General features: G+C 34.8%; 1 protein-coding gene across 2 annotated transcripts in view; it reads right to left on the reverse strand.

Moving 5' to 3' along the window:
* LOC149781200 (phosphoinositide 3-kinase regulatory subunit 4-like) overlaps window positions 1–19,794 on the reverse strand; it is a 137,579-nt gene that overhangs the window by 13,403 nt on the left and 104,382 nt on the right. For both annotated transcript variants that reach the window (XM_089935262.1, XM_089935261.1), the window contains exons 26-32: window positions 17,005–17,218; window positions 15,045–15,231; window positions 14,048–14,178; window positions 7,915–7,999; window positions 6,077–6,168; window positions 4,364–4,468; window positions 3,083–3,208 (exon numbers count right to left, since the gene is read on the reverse strand). In XM_089935262.1, the coding sequence (XP_089791388.1) occupies window positions 3,083–3,208; window positions 4,364–4,468; window positions 6,077–6,168; window positions 7,915–7,999; window positions 14,048–14,178; window positions 15,045–15,231; window positions 17,005–17,218 (940 nt within the window). The remainder of the gene's footprint in view (window positions 1–3,082; window positions 3,209–4,363; window positions 4,469–6,076; window positions 6,169–7,914; window positions 8,000–14,047; window positions 14,179–15,044; window positions 15,232–17,004; window positions 17,219–19,794) is intronic.

Consider the following 19,794-nt stretch of genomic DNA (forward strand, 5'->3'; position numbering starts at 1 on the left):
ACCAGCAAGGATGACATCCCCTTTTTAAATTTTCTGATGTTCCTTGATAACTCACATCTTTGATTATACTGTGGTCTGTTTTCTTTACCTGATTGTGCTCAAGCTATCACAAAACAGGTTGGTGTTTTATGATGAAGCTATAGAAATATTATTTATCATTCATTTATACTGCTCAAAATTTCTAACCAATCAACCTAGAATATTCTTTATCAGCTTTGGTGTAAAACTGCCACATATGTCCAGAGAAAAGCTATCCATTCCAATACATCTTAGATGGGCTTCTTATAGAACCAGTAAAGAAGGACCAGTTATAATAACTGAATGCTCATTTAGTTATTACTTAAATTTTGAGTGACAATTTGTGAAGCCCAAAGATACAACGTAATACTGCAGTGCAGGCATTCAATAATGTAATACCAGAGGGCAGATACGCCAATGATATAGGTACACCAATGATATAGATACACCAGTGATCTAGACACACCAATGATATAGGTACACCAGTGATCTAGATACACCAATGATCTAGACACACCAATGATATAGGTACACCAATGATATAGATACTCCAGTGATCTAGATACACCAATGATCTAGACACACCAATGATATAGGTACACCAGTGATCTAGATACACCAATGATCTAGACACACCAATGATATAGGTACACCAGTGATCTAGATACACCAATGATCTAGATACACGAATGATCTAGGTAAACCGGAATTCCAGGTACATCAGTGACCTAGATTAGTGATGGGAATCGGTCAGAAATTCATAATCGATAATCGGTTCCACTTAACCAACTGATAATCGATTATAATCAGTTACTAAGAGCAAATTTTAATTTTTGTTTGTTATTCAGTTATATCTTTGATCAATAGTTCAAGATGTTAGTAAATGTACAGGAGTAATCTCTTTTAATGACATGTATACTTTAACCTGATAATAATATTACATTTTTGTCTATTGTGTTGTGTTATTTTTGTTCTACATCTTTGTTAAATGAACGCAACTTTTTATGGCTTATAAGTCATATGCAACTGAAATACTGCTACAATCCCCCAAAAACCTTTCATTCATATGTGATGTGTTGGTAATTTTAAGTGTAGAAGGACATGGTTTTCTTGTTTGTCATTGTTTACAAATACTACAAATAATGTTGCATTTAAAACTGAAACAAATCAACAAAATGTGTTTAAATTTATTAACTCAACTATTTAACAACTTGATCATGTAATAATGGCTATATGTTCCTAATTATGAAATTTTGCACCTATGAAATATAATATGGTTTTATATTTTTGGTTATGTTCTTAATTATTAAATTTTGCACCTAAGAAATATCATATGGTTTTATATTTGTAGTTGTGAAGGGAATTAATAAATTTCAGGTCAACTTTAGTGGCTGGGAGTTTTTCTAACCTTTGTGCTTTGCATACAACTAAAAAGTAGTCTCCCTTTGGATACAACTACAAAGTAATCTCCCTTTATATATAATCGATTATGGAGTTTCACAATCGATTATCTTATTGGTTCGCTCAACCAACTGATGATCGATTATAATCGATAATCGGAACAACACTAACCTAGATACACCAGTGATCTAGATACACCAATGATCATATACACCAGTGATCTAGATACACCAATGATCTAGATACACTAATGATATAGGTATGCTAATGATCTATATACATCAGAAATCTAGATACACCAATGATCAAGATACACTAATGATCAAGATACACCAGTGATCTAGATACACCAATGATCTTGGTAGACCAGAAATCTAGGTACATCAATGATCAAGATACACCAATGATCTAGATACACCAATGATCTAGACACACTGATGATATAGGTACACCAATGATCTAGATACACCAGAAATCTAGATACACCAGTGATCTAGATACACAATGATCTTGGTACACCAGTGATCTAGGTACACCAGAAATCTAGGTACATCAGTAAACTAGATACACCAATGATCTAGATACACCAATGACCTAGATACACCAGAAATCTAGATACACCAGTGATCTAGATACACAATGATCTTGGTACACCAGTGATCTAGGTACACCAGAAATCTAGGTACATCAGTAAACTAGATACACCAATGATCTAGATACACCAATGACGTAGATACGCCAGAAATTTAGATATACAAATGATCTAGATACACCAATGATCTAGATATGCCAGAAATCTAGATATACAAATGATCTAGATATACCAATGATCGATACACCAGAAATTTAGATACACCAATGATCTAGGTACACCAGAAATCTAGGTACATCAGTAAACTAGATACACCAATGATCTAGATACACCAATGACCTAGATACACCAGTGATATAGGTATACCAATGATCTAGATACGCCAGAAATATAGATACACCAGTGATCTAAGTACACCAGAAATCAAGATAACCAGTTATCTAGATACATCAGTGATCAAGTAGCGGTTTGAGTACATACAATTATTGTGACCTGAAAACTTAATATGAAAAAGCAAAACTGAACCTGAAAACTTAATATATAAAAAAAACACTGAGCCTGTGTAAAAGATGAAAATTAAGTGAGTCACCACCAGAAAGCAGCATTCATCATCCAAAGAAGAATAAATTTAAATGGCCTAAGATGCAGCAACAGTTCTGACCTCAAAGGCTTTTAATTTCATAAAAGAAACATCTTTCTGAGTGAGAGATTGACTAGCTCTTTGAATAGTCTGTACAATCTGGTTTCCAATCATGTGACACAATATTGAGCCCAACACTATATGTTATTTGGTGGGACCAATTAGGGACTAAATGACAGTTACAATGCATAAACTGACAGCACACAACAAAATTGATATATGATTAACTGAGTGATGACCGAAGGTGACTTTGTCAGAAATGTTGACTAGTATTTTAATGGGTATGCACTAATAACAGTGACTTCTACAAATTATCTGATTTTTATGGAATCAATTTCTACCATACATTTGCTATGGATATATGACTTAAAAGATGGCCGACATGTGAAAACAATGTAAACAACATAGCCCTGTAGAAAAACCAAACTTACCTGTCGGGTGTACAATAGAAGTTATTGGCAGCTCAAATCTAAGGTCCCAACAGACGTGTGTACCACTGCTTGTACCCAGTGCCAGCCAGCACTGGGACTGATGGACAGCAAAAGAGGTGATCAAACCTGAATGCAGATATGCCAGGAAATGTTAAGTGCCAAAAACTGAACTTGAAAAACAAAATGCCGTTAAAAGCGGTTCCCACTGTTTGGGTAATGAATCACTGAAATCCCTATGTTTGCTTTGAGCTATACAATACCATCGAGTAGTAATGGAAAACAAATTATGCCCGAGTATGCAAGATCAGTTTTTAAATATTTCCCCAATTTAGAGAGGTGAATTGTGTCACTTGAAACTTAAAATAGTATCACCCTTTCATAACAAGATTAATTCAGTTAGTACATGACTTCATCACCTTGCCTTTCAATTATATGCTAGGAACATCTCGAAGAAAATACAATGCCTGTTGTGAAACACTAATTTACAAATAATTCTGAAATGCAGTTTGGGAATAGTTTGCTGCAGAATGACTAACCCAAGTAATATATCCATGAAACATAAGGTATGATAGCGGGTGACTAACCCAAGGAATATATCGATGAAACACAAGGTATGATAGCGGGTGACTAACCCAAGGAATATCTCGATGAAGCATAAGGTATGATAGCGGGTGACTAATCCAAGCAATATATCCATGAATTATAAGGTATGATAGTGGGTGACTAATCCAATCAATATATCCATGAAAAATAAGGTATGATAGTGGGTGACTAATCCAAGGAATATTATCCATGAAACATAAGGTATGATAGCAGGTGACTAATCCAAGCAATATATCCATGAAACATAAGGTATGATAGCGGGTGACTAATCCAAGCAATATATCCATGAAACATAAGGTATGATAGCAGGTGACTAATCCAAGCAATATATCCATGAAACATAAGGTATGATAGCAGGTGACTAATCCAAGCAATATATCCATGAAACATAAGGTATGATAGCGGGTGACTAATCCAAGCAATATATCCATGAAACATAAGGTACGTTAGCAGGTGACTAATCCAAGGAATATTATCCATGAAACATAAGGTAACTGCTGATGTTGCTGTTACCATAAAAACTTTGTGATGAATAATAGCAATACTTTTCTACTGTTATTCTGGTCTTCATTATGCTAAATAATAGCATCACTCAAAAATGTTCAGATGAGAGGTCAATTTGTGATATGAAGAGAAAAACTTTGGGTCACCATTCATGATGACAGAATACTGACTTACCAGTTTTTGGATCATTCTTCAGCTTCCATGCCAACTCAGGTGACCTGTGGTCCCAGCCAATCAGAAAGCCACTCACTGTGGCATATGCCAGAACAGACTGTGAGCCTGAAAAGAAGAAAGAAACAGCTATTCATGTAGAGTCTGTAGTCAAGTTTACTCTGATCCAAAATATAACCAGTCAACTATTCAATGTAGTTCTATTCCCTTTCATTGGTTTGGTTCAGTATCAGTTACTCTGAGTAAAATGGCCAATCAATTATTATTTGATTATGATTTCTGTGATTAAAGTTCTGCACCAATCCTGTTTTTGTAGTCTTCAGGTGATATATAGTCCCCATTATTGTGATATATAGTCCCCATTATTGTGATATATAGTCTCCATTATTGTGAAATGTGATGCAGACAAATTTAATTATCCATTTGAATACTGATCAGTGAACATAAGTTTGTGATTGATTACACAATTTTATCTGATGAGACATACTCCCTTTAAATTACCTTTAATAAATTTACAAAATGTTATCATATGATGATGATGTTTCCATCACTGCCAGAAAGAGATACCACATTCCCTCGCAATAAGCTCCTTCATTATAATACGTCCTGTTATACAGTGGGTAAAAACAACACTCTCTCACTGAAAAGCCCATCTTTATAACACTGTTCCTGTTATACAGTGGGTAAAAACAACACTCTCTCACTGAAAAGCCCATCTTTATAACACTGTTCCTGTTATACAGTGGGTAAAAACAACACTCTCTCACTGAAAAGCCCATCTTTATAACACTGTTCCTGTTATACAGTGGGTAAAAACAACACTCTCTCACTGAAAAGCCCATCTTTATAACACTGTTCCTGTTATACAGTAAGTAAATGCAGCATTCCATCACAAATAAGTTCCTTCCTGATAACACTATTCCTGTCATACTGTGGGTACATACAGCATTCCCTCACAATAAGTCCCTTCTTTATCAAACTATTCCTGTTATGTTATGCAGTGGGTACATGCAGTATTCCACCATAATAAGTCCCTTTCTTATAAAACTATTCCTGTTATACAGTGAGTATATACAGTATTCCATCACAATAAGTCCCTTTCTTATAAAACTATTCCTGTTATACAGTGGGTACATACAGTATTGCATCACAATAAGTCCCTACATACAGTACATACAGTATTGCATCACAATAAGTCCCTACATACAGTACATACAGTATTGCATCACAATAAGTCCCTATCTTATAAAACTATTCCTGTTATACAGTGGGTATTGTCATGGATCCCAATTCATTATGTAGTGTAATTATCATCTTTACTATGTGGTCACATTATAAGGCATTATAATTTCATGTATGATATACTTCATCATTATGTGCTCAAACATTAAAGCAATATAATGAGTGGTTCCCAGGGAAATTATTATTATAAAGGAGTATTGATCTTGTGTCTCAATGACATGTTCTTTATGAAATAAGTCCCTGGTTTTAAAAAATATTTTAGCAGAGTCAACTGGACCAGTGAAAGGAACATGCATGTCTTTTAGTAAACACAGACAACAATTTTTTTATAGTAACTGGTCCATTTTAGGGGACAAACTGTGTTATTTTTGATATGATGCACATCTGAGTCATTCATTTTTTCTATATCTGTGTAGTTCCACACAATGGTGGAAGAAAGGAACCTTAAAAAGTCTGCGTTATGTCAAGCCGTACCTGTATCAAAGTGGGTCATGTCAACCACTTGTCCATGTCCTTGTAAATCTACCATATGAGTGGCCATCTGTGATGCTTTTCCAGAATCAAGTCTAGAAAATGAACATAATGAAATACAGTGCAATGAAAGATTTCTAAATAAAAATGTTATGGGAAAGGTACCACTGATGACACACACAGTCTTGACATTTGGGAGAATATGGCAGAGTAGAATGTCTTCAAATTGATACATACATAGATGTTGCTAGAACAGCATTAACATGCAAATAATATTGAATAAACAACAAGCAATGTAAAAATGACTTTTAAAAATATTTGACATTCCTTGTAAACATGACAAAAGAACATTAAGCATGGCTGTGGAAGAGCCCCTAATGCTAATTTGCACTGGTAAGTGAAACCACCTTTCAAGTAATATAAATAAAGCACACACAGGTCACAGAACAAAAGTTATTACACATCACAGTCTTGAATGAGAAAGTTTAAGCCATCTGTATTAAAGATTACTGACAATTTCATGATCAGCAACAATGTTTCTTTGAAGTTGGATTTTACAACATATATGAACTTGGTTATTTCAAAAGTAGGAATAGTGTACAAGTGATTCATTTTCTATGGCAAAATGGCGAATGGCAACTGCGATTCTGTGAATGAGTAGCAATATGCAAAACAATCAAAACTAAATGTCAAAACTCCTGGTTGACAGCTGTGACAAGTCTGAGATATGTCTATTTTACAGCTGTGACTAGTATGAAACATGTCTATTTTACTGCTGTGACTAGTATGAAATATGTCTATTTTACTGCTGTGACTAGCATGATATACGTCTATTTTACTGCTGTGACTAGTATGAAATACGTCTATTTTACTGCTGTGACTAGTTTGAAATATGTCTATTTTTCAGCTGTGACTAATACATGTGAAATATCTTACAGTTGTGACTAGTGAGTATGAAATGTCTATTTACAGCTGTTACCAGTAAGTATGAAATATGTCCATTTTACAACTGTGACTAGTAAGAGGGAAGAACAGTTATCAATATCTCATGCCTACCAAGGTTCTAGATACTGGTGGGGTGTTTTTCACTTTCACATGTGAGGCTTTATGCTTCAATAGTGCGAGGGGTGCACGATGCATGAATTTATAATTTAAAAAACCTGAGTTAACATTGTTAACTGGACATAACAGCTAAATTGTTTTCAAGATTTTAAATGTATGTTGAACTAGATACCTGAATGAAACTGCAATGGACTTTACACAATACAAAAGTTAGTTTATAATGCCAACAGTTATTACAGGCATACAATACATGACACAACAGACATAGGGCCATACACAGGGCTCACTTCGCTTTATGGCCAGGTGTGGAAATAACAGACACAGGGCCATACACAGGGCTCACTAAGCCTTATGGCCAGGTGTAGAAAAAAACAAACATAGGGCCATACACTTTTTTTGGTGGTAATTTGCATTTTTCCAAACATGGTCATGACAGGGTTTGGTTGTTCAGAACTGTGCTTTTCTAAACTTGTAATGCAACATACATTGTAACCAAAATGATGTAATCTCTATTGCTCTATTGTAGTAAACTTTCTTGACTAAATAAGGTAGATGTGCAGCACTAGTTAATGGGAACCAAGGATAAGAACTTGCAAATAGTTTCCCCAAGAGCAACAAAACTACCATCTTTTCTGAATTTCCACCTGGCAGTTTCAGAGATGTGGTAACAGACAGATGGATGGAAAGACAGACAAAAAGCATCAAAACAGATCTTGGTTTAACAACAGCACTGTTGTCCAAAAGCTATGTGCAGATTGACAACAAAATTTTATACTTACGCATATATTAAAATGTAACCGTTATCTGAAGCTGAAGCCAAATTTGTGGAACCTTCCAGGAATGCCAAATGTTTGATACTTCCACCTGGAAATATAGGCATAGATATTTAAATGTTTTTCAAAGCTCTATAATTTATTATTGTAACAAAAGCTTTTTTTATTTCTTATCAAAAACTGAACTGTAGATGGATGATTAACAAAAAATTACTGCTCCCAATGAATGCTTGAAAACAGATCTAAAGTTTACATAAGGCAAATAAATTTTGCTATTCCTCATAAAAAGAATATTTCAGTTAATACATTTTATGAATCATGTGTGAATAAAACATTTATTTGTTATATAAAACTAATTTATTTGAAATCCTTGAAGCTAACCAGAATGTAATCACCTATTACTCCTACAAAACTTTCATTAGTCTGAAGCAGATGCTGTAAGCATTAAGTTGTTGTTGTTGTTTTAAGGTTTAATGCCAATTTTCAGCACACAATAGGCTATATATGGTGGCCAGTATTAATGGTGGAGGAAGAACCTGGGAAAACCCCAGAAAAAACACTGACCTACGAGAAGCTACTGGCAAGCTTTCTCACATAACTGCATTAGCTGAATCTGAGACTTGAACGAACGCAGACAGAGGTGAACCCATGCAGACAGAGGTGAGATGGCAGTGATCCATAACAGAAAGTGCTTTAGACCACTCAGCCACTCGGGGCCCCACAAGCATTAAGTATTACACGGAAAATAAATTCAGATTAAAGCAATCTTAATCAGTTAAATGTTGGCCCCTGTAACAGGGCATAAATATATCATAAAATTCAAAGAATTTTCTTTTCAATATCAAAGCAGAGGTACTATAATGAGATGATAAAAGCCAGAATAATCTTTTTCTCAATTTATTGTTCATACTTCAGCAGTATTATCCTTTTCCACCCTTAGATACCATATTTTAATGGCTGAAAGTCACAGGGTTTAAATACCATGGAAAGACAACCAGTTTGCCTATTACCAACATATTTCATGCATCAGTAATCATCTTGATTGGCCAAAACAGACATGGAGGCTTAGAGACAGTAAAGTAGAATTGGACCAATACACTTCTTACATGTCATACAAGGCAACTATAATAAAGGCCACAGTGTATCGTTGGAAAGCTTGCCAGACTTGCATCCAAAAGAAGTAGGTTTAAATCCTACCATCAATCGGGCAGGCTAGCCCCCTTGGGCAAGGTACTTTAATCCAATCACCTGAGTATTAAATGACCTACTGCTGTGATGTGAAACACCAAACACATCAAATGAAATGTATGCTGTCCGATCTCTATGGTCTTATAATAAGTAATAGAAAAAGTGAAAACCAACCAACAAGTTTTTTTATAATTCAACAAATAATTTATTTCAATAAAATAAAAGATGAAAATGTTATATAAATAAGTAACTAATGGTACTGAAAATTAAATCCCAAATAATCCTAGAATTACTGACACAAGACTTAATGATTAAAGCTCTGAATAAACTTTAAAATTAAATTATATCCACTCCAGGAAGTGTTGATGTGCCATTGGTGGCCTATCAAGCAAGTGATGATGTGTCAACACTCTTTTGTTGGATCACAATAATATAATCCAAGAATCTATCCTTTTTTGAAATTTCGCTTTAAATTCAAGTCTCCACAAATGTTATTTTTGATGTATACTTTGTATTTCCAGTGAATAAATTGAATAAATTAATAAATGAACTACTGGACACCACAATAATACAACTGATTCTGTTAAGATCTTAAAGCATGGATGAAAAAACTGTAGAAAAACAAGATGTTAAGATTCCTAATGTTTACCAGATAGTTAACATTAGAATATAAAATGTGGTAAACACAATGTCCTTCACTCAGTCAAAAATAATAATCCTAATAGTGAACCCATACTTATTGGGAAATTAATGTATTAGTTGTTTACAGAATTTTAAAAAGCAATGACTTGGGTAAAGTAGAAACTAAACTCAATTTGGACAAGGTTAATGTTACATTATCAATAACATAACATAAAATGATATAAAATGTAAAAAAAACAAATGTAAATGAAATATACATAACACCTCCCCTCATAAAGAAAAAGAATGATTTATGCAATAAAGCTTTCTTTTTACTATTAGTCAAATATACATGTGATAATTTTATTTACATAACATGAAATCTTGTGAATAACAAAGTATACATGAAGCATTATAATATTTTTATACATATGACAATAAATCTGGACAGTACTCTCACAATGCACCAACATGTCATGAACATATGCAAGGCTGCATATCTTGAGCTGAGACGCATCAGCTCAATTCGCAAATATCCTTCAGCTGATGCCACTAAAACACTTGTGTGTTCATTAGTACTTTCAAGACTGGACTATAACTCAATTTTGTCTGGTTCATCTCAATATCTACTCCAGAAACTTCAAAAAGTTCAAAACACAGCTTCTCGGATCATACTTAGAGTACCACGATCAGAGCACACTTCCCCGCTGCTCTGTACCCTACACTGGCTATCCATTCGATCCAGAATCAAACACAAAATTTGTTCTCTGTGCTACATTTTACTGTCGGACTCCAGTCCAAAGTACCTATCTAACCTCACCCAGGTGTACACACCAGCAAGATACTTACGCTCCTCTTCTGACAATCGTTATTCCCACTATGAAAACAAAGTCATATGGACAGCGTTCTTTTGTATACCAGGGCCCAGCAACGTGGAATGAATTGCCCACTGAACTTAGACACAAAGACACAGTGATTACATTCAAGAGGGCTCTCAAAACTCACTTATTTTGACTGCAAGAACAAACTTAAGGACCTAATAATGTTTCCTACCCGAAATATTCTCAGCATGTTTTTTATTTTTTAATGTTTTTCTAATTTCATGTTGTTTGTTTTTGTAATAATATTATTATGTTTCTTATCTTATAGGTGTTGTCTAATGTTGTAAAGCGCTTAGAGCTTCTAAAGATCAGGCGCTATACAAAGTCCTCATTATTATTATTATTATTCGATTTTCTTTTCACTTGATATCAATATTGTATTCCTGTAACTCCACCTTAAAAATGATTGTTATTTTTCATCCTGCCAATGAAAGTAAGGATGTTGTGATCACTAAAGACAAAAATCACAGAAGAAGCTTAACTAGTATACACTTTAAAGTGTCACAAAGCCAATATCATAGCCCATCATTCCTCCTCAACTGTGGAATAATTTGTCTGGTGCTTATTTAATTTTTTCAGAAAAATAGAACACTGGATGGTCTACACCATTTTTATATTCTTGAATCAATACTGCACCAACCCTAACATCACTTGCATCAACAGACATTTTAAATAACTGACTGAAATTTGGAATTGAATGAACTGGTGCACTCTTAAGTATGGCCTTTAACTTACTAAAAGCTTCCTGTCATTTTGCATCAGCTGCTTTTTACCGACAGGCACAGGGAATTCAGAGATAGCCATGACCTTAGAATCTACAGGTTTAATTTGTCCATGTCCCCTGATACATCCTAGAGATGTAACGCAAGCACATCAAATTTCACTCTTGGATAAATTAATTGTCAAATTTGCATCAGTGAGTCTGTCAAAGAATTTCCGAATTGTCTCTAAGCAATCTATCCAGGTGTCATTATGGATGATATCATCGATGTAAGCACTGAAATTATCAAAATCAGAAGTAACCATGTTCATTAAACGTTGAAAAGTTCATGGTGAACCTTTCTTCTTAAATGGCATCACTTTATACTTATAAAGTCGATTTGGAGTCACAAATGCTGCAATTTCCTTTGCCAGAAGTCTTTAAAAACTTTACATTTGGTGAAATATTTTGCATTTAAAATTTGATCCATGTAGTCATTTATTCTTGGCAATGGAAATGAATCTCTTTTAGGGACTATTCATCTTTCTATACTCAATGCACATGCAGAAAGAATCATGTGGCTTCAGAACAAGTATACATTATGAACTCAAGTCACTTTTACTTGGTTCTATGAAATCATTCTCCAGCAGATAATGAATTCCTTTTTTCAAACATTCCCGTTTGAGAGATTTTATCAACAGATGTTGTTTAAAAGGTGTGAAATCTGTAATTTCAACGTCATGATAGATTTTATTTGTTTATGTAGGAACTTCTGGAAACAAGTGCTCATATTCGAGTAATAGCTGTTCCAAATCATTCTTTTCTTGTTGCTGCAAATGTGAAAGTTTCTGGTCCAGATTATTCATAATTTCTGAATTCCAGTGACTGGTTACACCAGACATTACAGTCCAACTGCATTCCATCACTAAATCCTCACTGTGAGGGACAGGTATAACTAAATTGCATGATTAACATGGCTATCTCTATCAACATAACAGTATTCCTTTAATATATTTCAATCCCAGGAGTATTAATATTGTAATTTAACTCATTTTCTTTCTAATTTTGTAAGGACCAAAATACATAATCTGAAGAAAATTTGGAACAATGAGCAAGAGAGACAGAACTCTATCACCAGACTGAAAAGTTCTCAACATTGTAGTTTTGTCATACCTTAATTTCACTTTTGACCTGAACTGCTGTATGCCCAATTCAAGTATTGCTTGCTGGAAAATTCCAGACATAAAATTTGACCCTTACTGTACTGTAAAACAGCAAACATATCAGATGAAATGTATGCTGTCCAATCTTAATACAATGTCATTCATATGTACAATACACAGCTAATTTGTTCAGGCTAGTATAAATCAAGCATGTGAAAGTCCATAGGGTCAACACAAACACTTAAACTATGTTATGTACAGCATCAAATATAGGTCACAGTGACCTTTTGTACTAACATCCAATTTTCTCATTGGATGTTATATGTCCTGTGTACAATAAACAGCTAACTTGTTCAGGCTAGTATATATCAAGCATGTCCATAGGGTCAACACAAACACTTAAACTATGTAATGTACAGCATCAAATGCAGGTCACAGTGACCTTCTGTACTAATATCCAATTTTCTCATTGGATGTTATATGTCACATGTACAATACACAGCTAACTTGTTCAGGCTAGTATATATCAAGCATGTTAAAGTTAATAGGGTCAACACAAATACTTAAACTATGTTATGTACAGCATCAAATGTAGGTCATCGTGACCTTTTGTAATAACATCCAGTTTTTTCATTTTTATAACTCCAATTTGAACAGTAATAAAGAAATGAAAATGGACCCAGTATTAACAACAATGCATATCTTCATAGTTTTGTGATTCTAAAAAGAACAGTGTCTGAGAAATTAACTACAAAAACAGAAAATGTAACAAAAATCAGTGCAGCATAAGAAATGGGTCACAGTTTCCAACTTTTCATGATTCCAGTTAAGAAAGTGTGCAAGATATCCTTATGACCATGTGCTCAATGCAAAAACATAGCTACAGCCAGCAAAATATGACCTACCTTCCTAACAAGGGTGTACTTTATCCAGGTGCATCCCCCTGCCAATTATCTTGATTCTAAGTCAAAAATCCTATGTCACGAGCTAAATGCAAAACATTAACCCAAGCCAGTAAAATGTCAATATAGGTCACAGTGTCCTTTCTTTGTTGAAAGGGTGTGGTAATAAGAGATGTTTGTTTGCATCAAGTTTATTATATTAACTGTAACATGAACAATGCTTGAGAAATGAACTTTAAAAATAATGCAATCAATGCATGAAAAGTGGGTCACAAAGACTTACTTTTGAGATGGTGTGATACTCATAAAAATGCATTTCCACAGGAACTTTCATAATTCCATCTATAACAGTACATACACATGTTACAAAGAGTCCAAATGGTAATGAGTTATGAGCAAAAATGAAACCACGACTGTACAAATAGTGTCCATGTATGTTGAAAGTTAATCCCCTTGGCCCCTCCTCTTGGGGTAATTGTACTGAAACCCGCTTTAAACAATTGTCTTGAACCTAGGCAACAAGAATGACTGAGATGTAGTGATACTGTGCAAATATGGACGCCTCTTCTACTTAAATTGATGTAAGCTAAAATAGTAAGCCTGGCAAAATCTGCAAGGTCAATTGCAGGACTTGCCAAAGGTATTTAAGTTAAGAGTTCATCTTACAATGTATATAATTAATACCTTGTTTGCTGAGAGTTTGCTTAGATCTGTTGGCCACATTTTTGCCCTCTAGTCGTCCACATTCCCATATTTTAACTGTCCCATCATTTGAACAAGTAGCAAAGAAACTGTGATTATGACACACTGCAATCCTGAAAAAAGAAAAAAAGTGCTAGCTCCACTTGGTCATTTTCACTTCCTGAACTTTAGAGGCAAACTGTATAAAAAAATAGGCGATAACTTTTTTTTACATTTGATATATTTGGTAATGTATTCATTGCACTTTCAGAAGCTGGTATTATCTAGTCTGGCAAAATTAATTCTCCTTATTTTAATAGCTGCTGTGGATAGTGTACTTTAGACTAATTCAGGCTGATTAGCACAAGGGAGCATTCATTTTAGTTAGCAGTGTGTTTAAATCATGTACAATTTCCAAAAGTACAATATCCAAAGAAATATCATCCACATTACAATAATGTAGCATAGAGGTATGTCACCATTCTCTCAATTGTGCATGTTTTAAATGCAAACAACTTCACCTTATATACATCACTCTCTCAAAAATACATAATAACTGGTGAGTGCCCCCATAAGTAAATACTAAGTGTAATTATAATTTTTTAAAAAGGGGAGATAATTCTAACAGTGCTAATCTGTCATTACCAAATCCTCATCATGATACCAAGTTTCATGAAAATGTCATAAAAACCGTTCTGGGTATATTAACTGGAAAAGAGTATAATGGATGGACAGGCACAACTTGCATTATAAATGGGGGACAACTTTTAAAATGCTGATCAGAAAAGAATATATTAACATTGAACTTTCGTTTTGCATTACTCATCTACTGACTGGTGCAAAGTCATATCAAGTTTCATAAGATGTTTCAAAGGGTTTTGAAGACATTAAATAAACAAAAGTGTGACAGACTGAATGATGTTCAACCTGACTCCAGAATAACCTAGACTTCATTTACAAGGAATATATTAACATTGAACATTCTTTTTTCATTACTCACCTATTGACTGGTCCCCTGTGCTCCTGAAGATGGGCCACAAGCTGTCCCTTGGGTTTCCAGTTAGTGGGTGGGGGTCGACTTTCCCAGGATATCACCTCCAAATCCTTTGAGGCTATGTCAGCATGATATTGGCCCCGGCGTTTGTGTACAAGTGTCCGCAAGTCCAGCTTACATGGGGCATACCTCGCTGTAATAGACATAAGATGATATTTAACCATAAGCTTTAAGATTACTCCACTTAATGACCAAATGTCATCATTAGTTCATACTTGTCATCATTAGTTCATACTTGTCATCATTAGTTCATACTTGTCACTCCGGATTAGAGAAAAAGGACCACCTTAATCCTGCAAAAGGCATCTACATCTTTCCAATCAAAACTGAAATAAAAGCAAATCCTTATTTTTACAGTATTAATTATAACTAAATACCATTCATTATAATTTAATAGCATTCATTATAAATAACAGCATTACTTACTAATGATCAGCATTAATTATAACTGAAAAGTATTAATTATAACTGAATAGCATTAATGATAAATACAAAAGCAATTTAATAATATAACTTTAATTCAGAACATTTTATATCAACAGTACAACATCAAAATCAGGTGTCTCAGTTTACTTTTTTAATATATAAAAACAACGGAAAATGTGCATTGGCCAATTAATCAATTACTACTGCTTAAAGCAAATCCATCTATTCAACTTGTAAGAGGAACTTAATCATATATGTAAATTTTATTTTCCTTCATAGTGACCAAGCTTCAACAGTGAGTTTTATTTTCTTTATTACTCCCAGCATTTTTATTTGGGTCATTTTTCTTTAGGTCATTTTTATTTCTAAAACTTCATTTTGTGAAGTATATCCCACTTTAACTGGACTGATCTAGTTATTGTCACTTCATTTACGTTATTTTTTAAACCGTAATCTTTTATTATCATCTTTTCTTTTCTTCAAAGAATCTGATTTGACTCCACAATGGCATGAAACTTGATATTTATTTGTAATGCGAAAAGCATTTATTAATTTTAAATTTATATTTCAAATTTACAAGAAGATGTCTCTTTTTTAAATATGGAAAGATATGTCAGGTTTCAGTGAAAACATCCTAATTAAGCAAGAAGTATACAAGTGTTCCAAGATTATGCCAATATCTAAACAATTTTGTTACCTATAAATCTAGATCTGTAAAACAATGTTCACATCAAAATGCATTATATTACGTTCAGTTATTCTTGAGCTGTGTTGATCCCATTCAAAAATATGAACATAATCAACATAAGTTGCAGCTCTGTCCAAAATGAAATAAATGAGATAAAATCTAAACAATGCATGTCTAGGTATAAGAGACAATCTTATCTTATCAAATTACATCTGAATATGTTAAATGGTTCTTGAGCTACAATGACAGCATGCAGCCTTCCAAGTTTCAATGTGAAGGCAAGAAGACTCTTAACATGGGTGATAACTCTGTCAAAATTGGAGTAGATGAGACCAAACCCATCGATGGAATGACAATCATAATAAATTGCATAAAAATCTAAGCCAGTTACAAACAACATCACATATGAAATTTTCATGGGCCATAACTCTGTTGAAACTGGAGATGACGGGACACAAAGCACATTTATTTATATGTGGAAATGTACATGCATAGATATCTGATGATCTGATGTAGTGAAAATTTAAAACTGATATAAAGATTGCACTGACTTTATTCAAACTGGACCAGAAAAAATCAAAATCATTAAATGGCACATCTGCATGCAAATGTCAGTTCACCAACTCAATGGCATTCAAATATACATAAGAATTGTACAGTTGTGGTAGTTACATGAAGTTTGCATGGACACGGACAAACAGACAGACAAATCAATAGATAGATGGATGGAAATTCTGATTACCATAGGGCTACTGAATCTCAACACAAGTTACATAAAACTTTAGAACTTACTCTGCTGCCCCTGCTGTTGGGAGTTGACCTTGAGAGAACCATCAAGTGACACCTGCGAAACGGCTACTATACTGCTTTGAGTGGAGCTATGGTTTAAGGTGGCAGTGGAGGCTCTGCGATCCAAGGGATCCAATTTGACTGAACGAGACTTGGGGGATGAACTGAGGGATTTATCTGACTCTGTGGAACCAAACATTCTCTTCCAGTCTTCATTCTATTGTTATAAACAACATTTCTGTCAAACCAAAGGATGAAATGCTCATCATAAACTACATACAATGGAAAGTAGAATTAATTTTAGTAAATTTCCAGTAAACAAGACAGACTTGATTTGTTTTCCTCTGCATAATAGCTTAACTCAATTTTCATCTAGGAGAACATGGGGACTATCAATCACAACACCCCATCACTGAATCCACTTTAAAAATACTTTTACCAGAAGGGTACATTATACAAATTGTCAGAAAATCATGAACAATGGAGTTACTTGTTGCAATGTGTCTTCCTGGAACTATCTGCACAAGCTAAGCAAAAAGAAAGGTTTCCACTAAGTTTATAGCTTAAATTAAGAAACTTGTGAATGTTTCAGTCAAGTATCTCATTTTAAAATTTGCTGAAATGAACACTACAATATAGTGTGCCATGCACATGACATCATGTATTATGAAATGAAACACTACAATGATGTGTGGCAAACACCTGACATGATTTGGTATAAAATGAAGACAACAATGGTATGTGGCATATACATGCCATGATTTGGTATGAAATGAACACTTCAATTGTGTGGCATGACATCATTTGGTATGAAATGAAATGAACACTTCAATTGTGTGGCATGGCATCATTTGGTATGAAATGAAATGAACACTTCAATTGTGTGGCATGACATAATTTGGTATGAAATGAACACCTCAGTTGTGTGGCATGACATAATTTGGTATGAAATGAACACTACAATTGTGTGTGGCATGACATCATTTGGTATGAAATGAAATGAACACTTCAATTGTGTGGCATGACATAATTTAGTATGAAATAAACACTTCAATAATGTTGCATGACATCTGGTATGAAATGAACACTTCAATTGTGTTGCATGACATTATTTTGTATGAAATAAACACTTCAATGGTGTGTAATATGACACCATCTGGTGAACCTGGTACATGTATATACAATAGTGTCTACTATTTCCAAGGTGTTTTTATAACTAATGGCAGAGAAACATTTTCTGATGAAGGGTTTACATGGCACTGCCTGTCTATTAGTACTACTGTTCCACTCACTGTCTGTCCTTTAGTACTACTGTTCCACACACTGTCTGTCCTTTAGTACTACTGTTCCACACACTGTCCGTCCTTTAGTACTACTGTTCCACACACACTGTCTGTCCTTTAGTAACTGTTCCACACACTGTAGGTCCTTTAGTAATACTGTTCCACACACTGTCTGTCCTTAGTAATACTGTTCCACAGTCTGTCCTTTAGTACTACTGTTCCACACAATGTCTGTCCTTTAGCAATACTGTTCCACACAGTCTGTCCTTTAGTACAACTGTTCTACACACTGTCTGTCCTTTAGCAATACTGTTCCACACACTGTCTGTCCTTTAGTAATACTGTTCCACACACTGTCTGTCCTTTAGTACTACTGTTCCACACACTGTCTGTCCTTTAGTACAACTGTTCCACACAGTCTGTCCTTTAGAAATACTGTTCCACACACTGTCTGTCCTTTAGTACTACTGTTCCACACATTGTCTGTCCTTTAGTACAACTGTTCCACACACTGTCTGTCCTTTAGTACTACTGTTCCACACACTGTCTGTCCTTCAGTACTACTGTTCCACACACTGTCCTTTAGTAATACTGTTCCACACACTGTCTGTCCTTTAGTAATACTGTTCCGCACACTGTCCTTTAGCACTACTGTTCCACACACTGTCTGTCCTTTAGTACTACTGTTCCACACAATGTCTTACCTTTAGTACAACTGTTCCACACACTGTCTGTCCTTTAGTACTACTGTTCCACACACTGTCTGTCCTTCAGTACTACTGTTCCACACACTGTCCTTCAGTAATACTGTTCCACACACTGTCTGTCCTTTAGTAATACTGTTCCGCACACTGTCCTTTAGCACTACTGTTCCACACACTGTCTGTCCTTTAGTACTACTGTTCCACACAATGTCTTACCTTTAGTACAACTGTTCCACACACTGTCTGTCCTTTAGTACTACAGTTCCACACACTGTCTGTCCTTTAGTACAACTGTTCCACACACTGTCTGTCCTTTAGTACTACTGTTCCACACACTGTCTGTCCTTCAGTACTACTGTTCCACACACTGTCCTTTAGTAATACTGTTCCACACACTGTCTGTCCTTTAGTAATACTGTTCCGCACACTGTCCTTTAGCACTACTGTTCCACACACTGTCTGTCCTTTAGTACTACTGTTCCACACACTGTCTGTCCTTTAGTACAACTATTCCACACACTGTCTGTCCTTTAGTAATACTGTTCCACACACTGTCTGTCCTTTAGTACTACTGTTCCACACACTATCTGTCCTTTAGTACTACTGTTCCACACACTGTCTGTCCTTTAGTAATACTGTTCCACACACTGTCTGTCCTTTAGTACTACTGTTCCACACACTGTCTGTCCTTTAGTACAACTGTTCCACACAGTCTGTCCTTTAGAAATACTGTTCCACACACTGTCTGTCCTTTAGTACTACTGTTCCACACATTGTCTGTCCTTTAGTACAACTGTTCCACACAC

Source organism: Sinohyriopsis cumingii, chromosome 15, assembly GCF_028554795.1.
Source record: "Sinohyriopsis cumingii isolate HCF-2022 chromosome 15, ASM2855479v2, whole genome shotgun sequence".
Lineage (NCBI taxonomy): Eukaryota > Metazoa > Mollusca > Bivalvia > Unionida > Unionidae > Sinohyriopsis > Sinohyriopsis cumingii.